We start from the raw sequence: 15,639 nt of genomic DNA on the forward strand, positions 1-15,639 counted from the left end.
TGTACAGCCTTTTGAATTTTGGTTGGCCATCAATGAAGTCACATTGCATTTTAGTTGTGGTGCCAGGATTAGTCCTCTTCAGCTCCTCACAATAATCCCAGAGCCTATCATATTGCTTTTTCAAGGTGCCTTGTATTTCATCGATTGCTTGTCTCTTTGCTCTATATGCTTTCATTTTAGAAACCCCAACTGTCCACTCATCAGAAGCAGCATCTACTATTGCATTTGTTGGCATATTGGGATCTGATTGCAGTCTCTTCTTGAACTTTTTAGCTAACCAATCTGCTGTACAAGTGCGATTTTCATAAACCCTTGAGCAAGAATGCTCTCCAACATATGTTTTTACCTGCAATGTATCATCATTAGAAGCTCTCTTTCCAGCATAAATTTGCCAAGGGTAGAATTCGCCTTTGCATAAAACCTTCAACTTAAATTCCTCATTCCTCTTCCATCTCATTTCGTAACCGTGCAACATTGCATACTCTCTAATGGCGGCTCTAAAAACATGACAATCACTAAATAACATCCCTAACTCAAACTGGGGGTCCTTCATATCAGTTTCAGGGTTAAACTCTGGCTCCCTTTTTCTCATAGAATTATTTTCATCATCAGAATCATGGACGCTTCTTAATTCCTCATTTGAAAGATGGTCTTCTTTCTCTTCTACATCTTCCAATTGAATATTATTCATCACCAGATCCCAACTTCCAATTTCCATATTATGATTAAAATTATTTGTAACATTTGCATCACTCCCACAATTAGTTTTACCGTCATCAACACCTGCATTGACACGAGTATTTCCACCATCTTTGGCAGTAGCTTCAGCATCAATACTACTTGCTGTACCATCATTATAACCAACTTCGTCAGAATTATCATCATCCCCACTGTAATCACTATCAACAAAATCAGCTTCAGGATGATAGTCTCCATCTAAATTGTCATTATCACTGTCATTCTTGTCATTAGCTAATTCAGTCTGCGTTATATGATAAGCATTGTCATCTTCACCTAACCCTAACTCCTCAATCACAATACTTTTTCTCTTCCTAGCTCCCACATCAGAACTTTTACTGAGGTCTATTCCAAAGTCATTGAGGTCCCAACCTAAGTTTTCAATGTCACAAGGACCAGAGTCTAGTATATGCTCCAAGTACACTTCAATTATCCTCACATCTGGCACAAAAGCCACCATATCAACAACATCATCATCCCTTTTTAACAAACTCATGGCAGCTCCAATTCCCATCCCAGGCAACTTATACCAATAATTTAATATGCCATGATGACCTAATTCTTTTCCCATTGCAATAATCTCACACATAGACATATTATCCTTGTCACAATAGTCAAAGTGAGCAATATCCCCATTTACATAGCACAGCGGTTGCATATCACCATTGTGATACATTCTAATTGTGAATTTATCCGGATCAACTGCAACATTGAAATGTTCAATCACATAAGTCATATTAAATTGTATTATCCGTTAGTAATAATTACAATTTCATAACAAATTGACATATTGGTTTTATTTACAAATTCATAAACAAGTATGATGAAAACGTTGTTGTTACTTCATGAAACATGTTTTCTTCAGCCTACATATTACAATTTTCGATAAAGACATTAATTAGGTCTCTTCATCAGGTAAACTTGAAGTCAGTTTAAACATGTCTTTCAAAAAATGTTAACAAACATTAGGTCTCTTCAATTAAGAGCAACCAAAAAGTAGGAACCTAACGACTTTTAATGTTTATCAGAATATCAGATACCATTCAAACCTATTCAAGGTCTAATTATACAGCTGGTCTTTAAAGCTTAACAACGACAACATGTAGGTTTTCTTCACCAATCCAAAACAGCCCACCATTAATTCAGTTCCCTTTTTTCTTGTAGTAGTATAGAAAGTGCAGACTATACTATAATAAATGTATCCTCATCAGGCCATGACACAAACCTAGTAGCCAAATGAACAAGAAAACCTCATAACAAAATATGAACAATCCCAGGAAGATAGAACTGAAAACTCACCATAACTTTGTTCATCAAAATATTCGGTTCTCAGTGCCCAAGCCATCAAATCCCCAAAGTCAAGCACGATACCTTCACAACCAAGAAAAATACCCATCAATAATGAACAGAAAATATGTTGGATAACAAAAGTTTAATGTTTAATCTAATAATTATATGTCCAAATATATAATTTCCAGAAAGTAACAAAACTAAAGTTCTCAACCAACTGGTCTAAAAGTTCAAACATGAAATATCAAAAAACTCAAAGAACCCTTCGTGAATCAGATTGGAATCCTAAGACTGAATTAGTGGTACCTCAACCTATAATAACATGTCCAAATATGAAATTCCCGAAAACTAGCATAACTAAAATACTTAAACAACTAGTTTATAACTTCAAACCACACATATCAAAAACCAATCTTAGTGAATCCAATTCAAGCAAGAAACTATTTGGGACTCAGGTAGGAATATCTCAACCAATAATGATTCACATCAGTGTCTCTTTGTGAAGAACAAAAACACGTGCAACTGATTGTGCCATTTTCCGGCTTGGAAACTGTACTCGAAATTAACACCCTTACTTCGTTAAACAACAATCAGAATTCTTACCAATTAAGTACGCTCGCTTGCATGCAGGGAAGTATTTCTCCCTACCCTGACCCTCACTTTGCAGACATATTGTTAGTAACTGAAAAGGGGTTCTCCCATTGCATGTGAACTGTAACAAGAACGGCAAAGGAAACGTACTCAATTTGTTGAGGGAAAGGGCTGAAAGTTTAGGGTTAGGGGAGACATTGAGCGGGATAAATTTTTTGTTCTCTAAAATACCCTCATTGGTGGGTCCAGTCAATAGAAATTAAAAGGCCAAACATGCCACGTAGGCAAGTTAACGGTTGTTTTAACGGAATGTCTGACGGAATTGAGATTTTGTAGGATTAAGAATAGCTCGGGTATTTATTTGAAAGATTTTATAGATGAGGTATTTATTTGAAATGATCTCCAAAGTTCAGGTATTTTTTTGTAGTTTTCCCTATCAAATATATTGGCTATATAAATTTTTTCGTTAAATTCACCTACGTGACATGTATTTAGATTGGTTATATTGCGAAATGCATTTTCTGATACCTATAATTTTTTTTTTTACCCTAAATGATACATCTAAATTTGAATTATGAATGACTAGTCTCTTAACACATGCTCACGTGTGTGTCGATTGACATTTTTTTGTTGCATTTTAGAGTTTTAATAAATTTTTCCCCTTTTTTATTTAGAAGGAAAAAAAAAAAACCAATACCTTCCTTCAACTACAATTAAAAAGAGATTGAAAAAAAAAATTATAATGGCAGACTTGCAGTTAAAAGAGAGAGAAGTTTGAATCACTATTACCACATTTGGATAAATCATTTGTTTTTTAATTTTTTTTAATTTCAGTATTTGTTAATTACCATGATGTCCTCTATCTACTAAATTGTTTATTTTTGGACTTTGATTAAAGAGGGGCAATTGTTGTGATTTCGAAAATTAAACTTGAAGCCTTATTGGCTTAATTAATACTGATATGTAAATGAGCAAAGATGTACTAAAATTCACAAACATTTTATCATTATAATCCACAAATATATTTTTTTATAATAAAAAAGTCCAATTTTATTTTACCTTTTCTATTTATAATGGAAGTACTATATTCAGTAACGGCACAATATAACCACCACAAGTGATCGAGTTGGTAAGAGCCTCCAGGTGTGGAACTCCCACACGGCCACACCCAGGTTCGAATCCCGCCGACGCTTATTGGAGTTAAATCCCAAAATATTCTTGGTGGCCAGGGGGAGGAAGCGTTCTAACAAGATCCCCCGAGCACGGATTAGTCTCTGGGCCTAGGAAGCCTTTAAGGACACCGTGTCATTGCCAAATCAAAAAAAAAAAAAAAAGTAACGGCACAATATTTGATGTACCATTTGGAGTAAAAAAAATTATAGGTATTAAACAATACATTTCACATTAGTTCATGTACCATTTAGAGTTTTTACCCAATCCAAATATGGTGTTCACCTGGTCAGCTGCTGACCAGAGAAATTATACTCAAATCACTCTTTTTTTTTCTTTTTTTTTTGAGAAATAGATAACTTCATTACTTATCCATGGCCAGAAAGCAAGTACATCATAAGTTGTCTCATACTAAGAGTTTTAGATGGTATAAGCCGCCAAACATATAACAGGTGACCCTCACTGTAAACAAAATATGCACAATTATTTATGTGCCTAGCCAAATGAAACAAAATCCAAACTATCTAAGTTCTTGCTATAGCAACCCTAATCGCCTAGAGACCTCAATTGGTGTATGACTAGAGAAACTAACTTATATAGCACCAGACTCTAACTCAAATGCTAGTCACAAAAGCAGAAAACTATAGTTTCCTTTTTCCCTTCTCTTTAGGGCAAGCCTCTTGGAAATTGAGCAGAAATTCAACCACAATGTCTCCTGAATCCCAAATCCAACTCATACGAGAAGTTAAACCCAACATATGGGCTGAGTTGGGCCCAGCAGCATCCCAGAGTCCCGTTGCAGCTGTCGGTCGTCGTCGAATGCAGTCGTCATCCGTACCCAATATAGCCACCATACCAACTACCTCCAAACAGCCAAACTAGCGATTCCGAGCCGCCAGAAAAGCGACTCCGAATAGCCAAGCCAGCGCTACCTGCAAATCAACCCAAAATCCAAGCAACTCCGGCGCCACATGCATCCAGACCACCATCGTTGACCACACCAATAGCTTCTGCATCAAACGCCTCAGAGCTATCCATTGAAGCAGGACTCTGCCACCGCTCTGCAGCGCAGCCACCAGCAGCCTTGTCCCACCATCAAAGACCTGCCAAACCCTAAAGGAATGATGCCCCGATCCATACCAGATTCCAGATCTCCTCCTCAGACTATGATCACGAAGTCGTTTGCGTATCGGCCGGAGAATGAAGAGGATCGCTGCTACACAAACCGCAACCCACCATTCCTTGCACCAAAAATGGAACAGATCCACCGCAAGGCATAATCGTTGAGAGGAACCTTGAACTGGAGGTGCCGAAGACCTCCCTAGAAGCAGCCTACAGGAGGCAGCGCTAGGGTTTTGAGAGGGCACGTTTTGGCTCTCGACTCTCATACCAAAAGCTATATGAAATCATAAATTTCTATACTCAAATCACTCTTGAATTTACATCCAAGGCAGAAACTAAAATAAGTCAACCTAATTATAATTCTCTCCACCATTGGATTTAAATCCAAGACGGTTGGGCATTATTTTCTTAGTCAATAACTGACCAGATGAACATTTCTGATGTCACGTATGCGATTTTAACAGAAAAGCTAACGGGTGCACTATATTTGGTGACGGTGTAATAGTTGAGATATCACTTGAGGTATAAAAAAAAAAAAAAAAATTATAGTTAAAAAATAAAATAAAATAAAAAATTATAGTTAAAAAAAAAATCGCACTAATTCAAGTACAATTTGGAGTTTTTTTAAGTTACTTTTTTTCGTTCGGCTTCGGGTTAAAAGATTTCTATCCTCAAACTTGGCTGATTGGTCGGTTAAGAGGATGCGAATTTATGGAGTTGTGGGTAGAAGAAGTAGATCAGGAGGTGCGGCATATTCCTCTGAAAACTGAATCTTGGTACATTTCTCTACAATGGAATGGAACCAATCTTGGGCATCAAATTTATTGAAAGACTACTATTCTGATTCCTCAAGGGCTGCATATTGGAAAGAATCCAAGTAGAGGATCTGGTCCTTTACATGTTGATGGTAAAGAAGTATAACACTAGAGGAAGCAGCCGAGGATTTTGTTGATAATTATTCTTAATGGTTTTAGTATCAGACTCCCAACTCTGTTGGGAGACTGCACTCTCTTTTCTTATTAATTCATGGCATTTTCTAATGAAGAAACACGTCTGGGATTGAATTGCGGCAGCAGCTTGGCTCATGCTTTTGTCTATATCAATCAGTGTGTATTATTTTGTTACCAAGGACTCGAGGAGACCATATTTTTTTGGTTGAAAACTTCATCAACTACTGAAGAAAGAGAGATTGTAGGGGAAGATTACTATCACAAAACTTGTAATTGATTCAATGACTGAAAACTACTAGCACAGCATGCTTATGAATTCTTTGAGGCAGACTGCAACGTAAGAGACATATGCAGATCTGAAGCTTTGTATGGCAGTAATGACCTGTCATACAATGCCTACAGCGCCAGAGAGGTAGAGACTGCAGTCAAATACAATATGCTGAAATACAAAACCCCTCAATCAAATACACAAATCCCACAATCAAAAATAAAAATTTATCATTTGACAAAGTCATAGAGTAACATTGATGCCCAATGACACTTTCAATATTACCAAGTTCGCATAAAAAGTGATTTCTCATTTAAAAGCAATTTTACCAAGTTTGAGTTCTTCTAAGCCATTCAGAAGTAGCCACAAGTAAGTCCCATGTCTCATTGAAACAAACGCTCAAAACTTGGCCGTCAGCAACAAATATTTTAACAAGAACTGAGTAGTGATTATATAAAAAAGACTCGACATAAATTTAGCAAACGTTCTGCTAAAGAAAAGAATTGATTTATAAAAAAAATCAAATGTAGTCGATTGAGAGAGAAAATCATGGGATGCTTAAATGGGAATTTGTTTCAAAGCCTGAGAAGATGCAAATATCCATAGATTGTTGACAGATAACTCACTCACTACATGAAATTTGTTTTGTATTTCCAAACAAGCTGATTAGGACCATAAAACAGAATTAGATAACATAACTGGTGATGCATGTACTAATTGTTGTCTGTGATACATCACATTGCCATAAATCATAAAGACTAAGCAAAAATCAGAGAAGTAATAATAAAGTTCCAAGGTTGTAAGCTGCATCTGAAATGCTGACCAAACTGCATAATGGCTAAAATAAGGAAAAAAAAAAAATCAACTAATTGGTCTCCGTCCGCATTCAGCCCATAAACAAGTGTTTGCTTAATTAAGCAGGCATGACTAATTAAAGAATCAAATTTAGGAGTGTGACAAGAAAAACTATAAAATAAAAGCAAAGGTCAAGAAAAACCAGTGCAATACATGGCATTTCTAGTGAAACCAGGAAGGCCAAGACTATCTCATTCACCATAATGTCACTTGAGATGGCTGGAAACCTGCCTTTGAAGAGACTAGTTTAGGAAAATCAGAAGGATTACAACAACACACTCCATCATAAGAAATACAGGAGTTCTTTAGGTCATAATACCAGGGGAACTGTTCCAGTTGAGCAAAGAAGGTTTTCCATAGCCTCCATTAGAGATTTCATGGCTTGCCTGCAAAAGGCATTGGGTATCGGCACAAAGGACACAAGTGATTGATCTCCAGCCACGGGACAATGCAATCTGCATGATAATGGTGCTGGCAGGGTAAGCGAGTTATCATCTGTTGATGATCAACAGCCACAGCCTCATCTTCTCCAGCATCAAGGTGACCGAGGCTGTCACAGCAAATAGCACATGGCGTCTGTCTAATAATAGCTTCCGACTCCAAACTATCAAGTCTCAATTTCTCTAAGCACTGGATGGATGATTTAGCTGCAGGGATAAGCTTCCCTTTGTCCGCATCCAAGGAATCTGTTATGACCCTATCAATACAGTTGTCGAACCTGTACGCAGTCAGGTACACCATCATCACATTAATTCGCAAATCGGGGTTGGTCACTTGAGCCACCTCAAATGTTTTTTCCAATATATGCGGCTGCTGGGCTTCTGGGATACCCATGCTGGAAAGCTGATCAGCCATGACCTTTGGCCACTCACACCTTCTGGGTTCTAGCTTGACATCTGAGATAGGAATCATAATCTTCCTTTCACTTATAACGGTTGGTACGTCATACATAACGGGTCCTCGAGCACCACCAGTACAACTTTGAGTTGCAAAATGCCTGTAGAATCTTAATGTGACTTGGAGAAAGCCTTTTGGATTTACCAACTTTGTTATTGCTCTTTGCTTCACTTCAGTATAAAACTTGTGTGCCTCGGTGACCACGTTGGACGACATGTGAATAAATTGTACTACAGGTGCTCTCTAGAACAGAACAATTTTTAAGAATATGGATGAGATGAATGATTTGAATGACTAAATGGATTAAAAGAGAAGAGCTGAAAGAGATGCTAGTTGCTGTTTCAACCACACAATTACTCAGATACTTATGAAACAGCAAACAGAACAATCAGGCTGAATGACTCGGAAGACATAAATAAATATACAAACAAGATCAAGGGCAATCGACCGATACATAAATACTTACAACGATCTGGAGCCTGATAATACCCTCGAATCCCAATTAGGGTTGGTCTGTTTCAGATTTGGGGGAGATGAAAGCAGGAGGAGGAAGAAGAAGAAGCCGGCTTGGTTTCTAATTTGTTTTTAACCCCGAATTTCGACCAACTAGAAGATTTTAAGTGGGTCGGTTTCAGATTCAGGCTAGGCTTGGGGCAAAACCTTTCTTCATTGGGCCGGGATTTTAACTGACCCAATTGGTTGGAATAGGCTTCTGGCATGAGCTCACGAGTCCGGCTGTGGTCATGCTAGGCTAATAAAAACGCAGAGGACTACGTTTATAGGTGCAAATTTTATTTTAATTTTTTTTTTTCAATCACATGATTTAAATCTGATTTTGTAAAATTAAAGCAATCCCAAATTAGGTCTTACTTCCTTTTCTTTTTCTCTTGACCTCTTGGTTGCCGTTGTCTTCATTAGGCAACACCAACTCTGATGCCAGGGCGACCTATAAACAGTTAAACACATTACAACCCACCTCCGTCAAGAAAAAGATGTGTGTTATACAAAAATAAAACAAAATATTTGAGGGATACTAAAAAAAAAAAAAAACTGAACGCGCGTCTCTCTAAAAATTAGGTTTTCATTTGCTCCTATGTGCTCGTCCGATGGCTCACCGAGCCGAGGCAGGCTTTTGGCCTCGTCGGAGGGTGGTGAGTGCAGCTGAACGGGTTGTCTATTGATGTGATGACGGTTTGTCGCAGGTTTGGGTCCGGCTTGGTTCAAGGGCTGAAGACAAGGTCTGATGAAGGAGAGAGGGAGGCGACTGGTAAGGGTTGGGGGTTTAAAGGCAGATAGCGGCGGATTGTTGTCAGATCCGGTGGTTGGCATAACCGATCAGATCAGATCAAAGGGTGGGCTAAGGATGGGGAGACCGAGTTGTGGGATCGCGTTCTTCCCAAGTTTCGGTGGGGTGGCCGGATGCCGAAGACGAAGGTGTGACCGGTTTGTTGGGCGGTGAATGGGAAGCGATCTGGTCTGGCAGCACGTTGGCAGTGGAGCGACTGTGGTATACCACTGGAGGTGATCCAGCAAGGGTGTACCTGTGGTGGTGGGGTGGCTGGGCATGATGGGCTTCTGCAACCTTCATTTGACTTGACTTTGGGCTTGGATCCAGTTGGGCTTGGGTTGTGCTTTTGTTATAAGTTTATGTTTATCTTTTATCTCATGATTTTTACCATTAATAAGTCGCTACCATTTTTTGGTAGAACGAAGTGGGTTTGGTTCCGCTATACGCACTCTACATGCTTTGTCTGCTCTAAGAAGACGACAAGTTCCTTGCATTGGCAAATGGTCGCAGTTTCTTAGTGGCAGTAATGTGTCTACTTTAGGTATGCGGCGAGTTCCTTGCTTGGTCAAATGGTCGTAGCCTCCTAGTGGCATGATGAAACTAAGTGTCGTCGGAATTATCCTATGGCGGCAACATAGTGGGAAAGCTGTGCATATGGTAATTATGCTACGTTGTAATCGGGTTACATATCGAGTTATATTTCCGTTATGTCACCGCTATATCAAAGCAAATAGAGTCGCTAGAAGAGCGCTCTTTGCTAGTTGGTGCCTAGTTGAATACAGTTATTTGGGAGAGACTCATAACAATATTTCAGGATGTTCTCTAATTGCTTATTGTAATCAGGGGTTTAGGCTCAATGTTTCCCCCCCCCCCCCCCCAAAAAAAAAAAATTGTATTCGACAGTTTCATTAATGAAGGTTTGATAGCAGCCGTATCAGCCCTTTAATCAAAAAAAAAAAAAGTGAAAATTAAAGCCTATTAGACTTGAGAAATTACATGTTTTGACCTCTGAGCAATACTAGGCTCAACATGTTCAATGGCTTGACATTGCAAGCGCTTATTGAAGGATACATGATCATTACTTTATTCAACACAATGCATTGTGGTAACGAAATTAGTCACCATATCCGTCTTCCTGTTACGGTTATTATCAGTTTCAAACGTGTATTTGTTTATTTTCGAAGTGGTTTTGCATCGGTGTACTTTTTTTTTTTTTTTTTTTTAAAGAACATCGGTGTACTTTTTAGTATTACTCAATATCAATTATTGGTTACTTGGCTTCCTATAAGATGATAATTAGTAGAAGAAAAATTTAAAGGCAAAATGTATGAAACGAAGAAAAAATAACGGGTTTTGTCCATTTACCCCATTTCTAGGGATTTTTTCCCACTTACCCCATTAAGTTTTTTTAATTCTCTCTTACCCAATACACTCTAAGGGAGTCTTCCCTAATACCCCATTAAGATTTTTTTTTTGTTTTCAATTTTTTTTAATACCATTTTACTCCTCACCCCTTTGTTACTTAGAGAGAGAGATAGAGAAAATTGAAGAGAGAGAAACCATAGGAGACTTCACCGGAGCTTGTCACCGGTCATCGGTCGCCGGAATCCCGTCACCGGCCTCCGGATTCCGGTCACCGGCTGCCGCCCACCGGAACTTGCTGAAAATCTCACCGGAAAGTTTTTTTGCCCCTAATAGACGTCTATTGCCCCCCAATAGACGACTATCAGCCGTGTATTGCCCCCAGTAGACGTCTATTGCCCCCCAGTAGACGTCTATTGCCCCCCAATAGACGTTTAGATTACCGAAATGGTAATTAATCTTCCTAAAACTACACAAATAAAACTTTGATTAAAGAAAAAAAACGAGGAGATTACATCAATTCAAAACATCTATTGCCCCCCAATAGACGACTATCAGCCATGTATTGCCCCCTAATAGACTTCTATTGCCCCCAATAGGACTTTCAATCGCCAGAATGAGAACTAATCTCCCTAAATTTAGACAAATAAAACTTTGATTACAGAAAAAAACAAGGAGATTACATCAATTCAAAACATCTATTGCCCCCAATAGACGTCTATCAGCCATGTATTGCCCCCAACAGAACATTTTTTTTTTACTTCTTGATATGGAAAAGAAACATATAATGTTTACTTCTTAATTAGAATGAACGTTTACTTCTTGGTAATCTTTGAACTTACCATCTGATTAGAGATGCATGGGGAATCCAACAAAAGATAATTGGTGCCTTATTTGCATTCACATAATAACCTCCAAATACAAGAAACACCGTCATAAGTGATGGTCCCACTGCCATAGCTGTTTCAGTGGTTGGAAACTTGGAACCATTAACCATAGCACTAACTGGAAAATTGGAACCATAACCATTTGCCCATTCCTATGTGAGACCCATAGCAGATGCCGCGAAAGCTGGGAATGAAACCACGATCACACCCAAACTCAATATTGGGAATGAAACCATAAAACACTTCTTGACATTCACTGTAAATCATAAAAATAAATCAATTCTTAGTGGAATACTAGTTTGGAGTTTGAAATCGTAAAGTTGACGAATTGCAGAAAATGAGCTTGAGTCTAGAGCGACCCAAAACACTATACATTAGATTGATAAACGAGCTCTTACCCCAGACCAACTTCGGTGACGGCGGCAACGACAAAGACAAGCGGGTCGGATCCGTCTCCAATTCCAGCTACTCCGCCGTGGTCATTGAGGACAGATCAGACGTCGATGAAGTCGACGTCATGGAAGGGAGGGTGGGGGAGAGAGAGAGAGAGAGAGAGCAACTTCGGCGACGACGACGGCGACAAAGGCAAGCGAGTCAGATTCGTGTCCATTTCCAGCTACTCCATGGTCATCGAGAGGACAGATCAGACGCCGACGAAGCCGGTGTCATGGAGAGGACAGAGAGAGAGTCTAAGAGATAGACAGGGAGAGTGGCACGACGTAATTTTTTAATTGAATTGTGTTTAAAATAGACATTTTGCCTTAAATGGGGTAAGTGAGAATATTAATTTGTTGGTGGGGTGATGGGGAGTGTTTTCTTTATAAATGGGGCTATGGGTCAAGGTCCCAAAAAATAATACATGTAGTGGGAATCAACCCTTTAGTGGCTCAACCGAAAATTAACGACCAAAAAAGTCAAAATTAAAATGCAACGGGTTTTCTTCTTTTTTTCGATCGTGGGTGAGTACCTCAATCCGCATTGGGACCGCAGTCCACAAGGTAACGCGTTAGTAACATACTCACTCAGGTTAGTATACGGACTGAAGTTCACAGAGTATCCTAGTAAAGTAAGACTAATCCCACGCCACAGGTGCACAAATCTTAATGCCTCTCAAACTTGTTGGTCACAAACTAATGAGAGTTGAGACTTGAAAATTAGACATAGAATTCTATGTTCTATCACTCGAACAAATCTACCACACCAAGTATTCGAATGCAGTTTGTTTTGGTTGTAATAGAGCGACAATTCTTCTATACACAGCGGTGCAAGTCCACATACAACAATTATACAATCTCAGCTGTCTATATGTGGAGTCTTTTATTTATACTCAAAACCATCTAATCTCAACGGTGCGTGTACCGAAAACTCTCTTGTAATAGAGATGGTTTCATTTGTAATAATTGTAAAGAGTCTCTTGAAACATAAACCAAAAATTAAAAAGAGGTTTTAGAGGGTAGAGACCATTAGAAGTCCGATATTTTTGGCATTTCGAAATTTAAGTCCCATTTCTCTTGCTTGGTGTACTGTTCTCTTCTCCCGGAGCAAAACGCAGAGTTTCAATAGTACAGAGCCACCGCCGCAGATCATCGGAGAAAGGTGAGTGACCTTTCTTCAACGTCTTCTTTTTGGAAACCGGTGCTATTGATCTAAACCTCAAACAGTAGTTCTACTTGAGTCAATTTGTAATAGAAAACCCTAAATTCGTTTCACTGATTTTTCCTCTCCTTTTCTGCACTCCGGTTTAGTAAAGTTCCGATTTTTACACTCCGGCGGTGGCATATTGTTTGATTTAGACCACAAAACCCTAACTTCAGTTTGACTAAATTGGGTCTCTTTCCTTTTCTAAAGCTCTGACTTCTGTTGTTTCTAATTTTAATTTCTGATAAAACTAGAGTACTACAGTGCAAAATCAAATCAATGGAGTACAGTACTAGTTCCCCCAATTCTTCCTCCGATGACCTCAAGAAACATGTAATGAAAGTTTTCAAGGACTCTACCCATGACTGTGATCGAGGACATTTTCTTGAAAAAACAGTTTGAGATGCTTGGTGACTATGGATCCCTTAACAATTATGCGATTTTGGTGTTCGATTCTATGGCGAATTCCGGCATGCCTGACGAAGCCAAAGAGCTCTTTAAGCCTCGCTCTGAGTTGGCCGTGCTGCCTGATGTGGCTGTCTTCACCATTGTCATTCGATGCTATGCCTATGCTGGAAAGACCAAGGCTGCTCTCAGGGTGTACCACCACATGTTAGCCAGTGGTGTCGCCCCCGCCTCGGTTACTTACTCTATACTCATCACGGCACTTGCAAAAGACTCACCTTCTGATGTCACTTTCGTTGGGTATGCCAAGAAGTACTTTTTGGAAATGTTGGATAAGGGAATGAAGCCCCATTCTGCCTCCTACACGACTGTGTTCGACGCCATTGCCTGCCGGGAGTCAGTGGAGAAGGCCAGGGAGTTCCTTGAGCAGATACAAGCAAAGGGGTTTGTCCCTGAGTCCAAAAATTTTCAGTTTGAAGAAACCCACCTTGCAGAAGCAATGAAGGGAATGAAGATGTATGATGATCTTGTCAACAATACCACCGACAAGAATGTGCAAAAAGTATTCCGCACGTGGCGCACCAAGCCGGGTTGCCTCTACAAAAATTCGTTGAAGATGTACAAGGCTTTGATTGAGGATGGCAGTGCAGACCAGGCCATGGAGCTTTATAAGCGCGTTGTTGAGATGGGTATACAGCCCATGGTTGTAGTCCACACCTCCGTTATTGAAGCCTATCTCAAGTTTGGCAAGACCAAGGGTGCTCTGGGGGCGTACTAGGACATGTTAGCTGCTGGGGTTGCCCCAAAATCCTACACTTACACTGTTTTAATCAAGGGACTCACTGCTGACCCCAACTTCTCTGGAGATGCCAAGAAGTGCTTGCTTGAGATGATGGACAAGGGGATGAGGCCTAATGCTGCTACCTACACTGCTGTGATAGAGAGCTTTGCAAAGCAAGAGGACGAGGCATCTGAGAAGGAGTGCAAAGAGTTGGTGGAGGTGATGATGGGTAAGGGGTTTGTGCCAAACGCAAAGGCTATGATGGAGGTTCTAAAGGGAAGGCCAACACCAGTAATAAGAAGGGTCATGAACATTGTTCTTTCCAAGTTGAAGGGCTGATGCATTGCTTCATCGATGTTGTTCCGGCCAGCAGCTTTAGGATTATGATGTTCTAGATACGGGGCAGCCAGTAAGAGTAGGAAATCATGTAGTATTGAGTTTCAATGGGGGATTTTAGGCTGTTCTTTATCCTTGTGAATTTGACAATGGAGTAGTGTGACGTTTGACATTGAAGTAAACAAGTAGTCTTTGCTGCTAATTCCTTTAGCTTCTCTTTCTTTCTTTCTTTCTTTCTAGTGTTCTGCATTCTAATTCTTTCATGCTTAGCCACATGGAATTATCTACTTTTGACATGATAGACATGAGGAAATGCTCCTTCTTTGGTATATCTAAAGGAGAAACAATCTGGCATATTTGTTATTCTAGGTTCACAGTTCCGAAATAAAAAATTGATCGATTAAGTGAACAATAGAAAAACTTGAAACTTTCTAGTTCAGTACAGGAGCTCCTGTGATCATAGATTCCCTGCATATTTTATTTATTAGTCGTAGTGCATTTTTGTCTTCTTTTAGAACTTAACGAACCCATCATTCTAATTTGTGCAATTGTTTTAAGGGTTACATGACTTAATACAATTGTGATATCTCCATTTGAGTAGAAAGGAATTACAATTAAAGTGGTTGAAGTAAACATGTTTCTTTTAGTCTGATAAGTTTTCTCTGAAGTTAATTGTTTTATTGATCAATTCAAATCAGTGAGAAATGTGCTCTGATTCTGCCTATGAGGTAATATTCAATCATTTTCCTTTTCTCATTTGACCGTAAGGGAATTTATGTAAGTTTTGCACATTTCAGTTGAATGACACAGTAATTCTCATGTTATTAGATTATCAGTCAATAATAAATGCAGCATCTTTGATTCTTCTTAATAGTTTCGAGTTTTGACTATCAAATTAGTCTACAAGCAGATAAAGCTTTCCTTCATCCAGTATTGTTTTGAGATTAAACTTGCCTGGAGAGAAGCCTTATTTTAGAAGCAGTATCTAGTTTCTCTTATTTTGATGCTAAAAGTCGTGAACATGCACAAAGGTAATGCTTTACATTGATGATATTTAAGCT

General features: G+C 39.1%; 2 protein-coding genes across 2 annotated transcripts; one reads left to right on the forward strand and one right to left on the reverse strand.

Annotated features, from left to right (window-relative positions):
- Positions 1–6,888: 6,888 nt before the first annotated feature.
- LOC112179033 lies at positions 6,889–8,504 on the reverse strand. The gene is made up of 2 exons (XM_024317338.2): positions 8,348–8,504; positions 6,889–8,124 (listed from the first exon to the last, which is right to left on the reverse strand). Exon 2 carries the CDS (start codon positions 8,095–8,097, stop codon positions 7,360–7,362), a length of 738 nt encoding a protein of 245 aa, XP_024173106.1. The 5' UTR covers positions 8,098–8,124; positions 8,348–8,504; the 3' UTR covers positions 6,889–7,359.
- Positions 8,505–13,417: 4,913 nt separating this feature from the next.
- On the forward strand, positions 13,418–14,239 carry LOC112178338 (putative pentatricopeptide repeat-containing protein At1g31840). Its single transcript, XM_024316494.1, has one exon. The coding sequence runs from the start codon at positions 13,418–13,420 to the stop codon at positions 14,237–14,239; it is 822 nt and encodes a 273-aa protein (XP_024172262.1).
- The last annotated feature ends 1,400 nt before the right edge of the window (positions 14,240–15,639 follow it).

The sequence above is a fragment of the Rosa chinensis genome, chromosome 7 (assembly GCF_002994745.2).
Source record: "Rosa chinensis cultivar Old Blush chromosome 7, RchiOBHm-V2, whole genome shotgun sequence".
Classification (NCBI taxonomy): Eukaryota; Viridiplantae; Streptophyta; class Magnoliopsida; order Rosales; family Rosaceae; genus Rosa; species Rosa chinensis.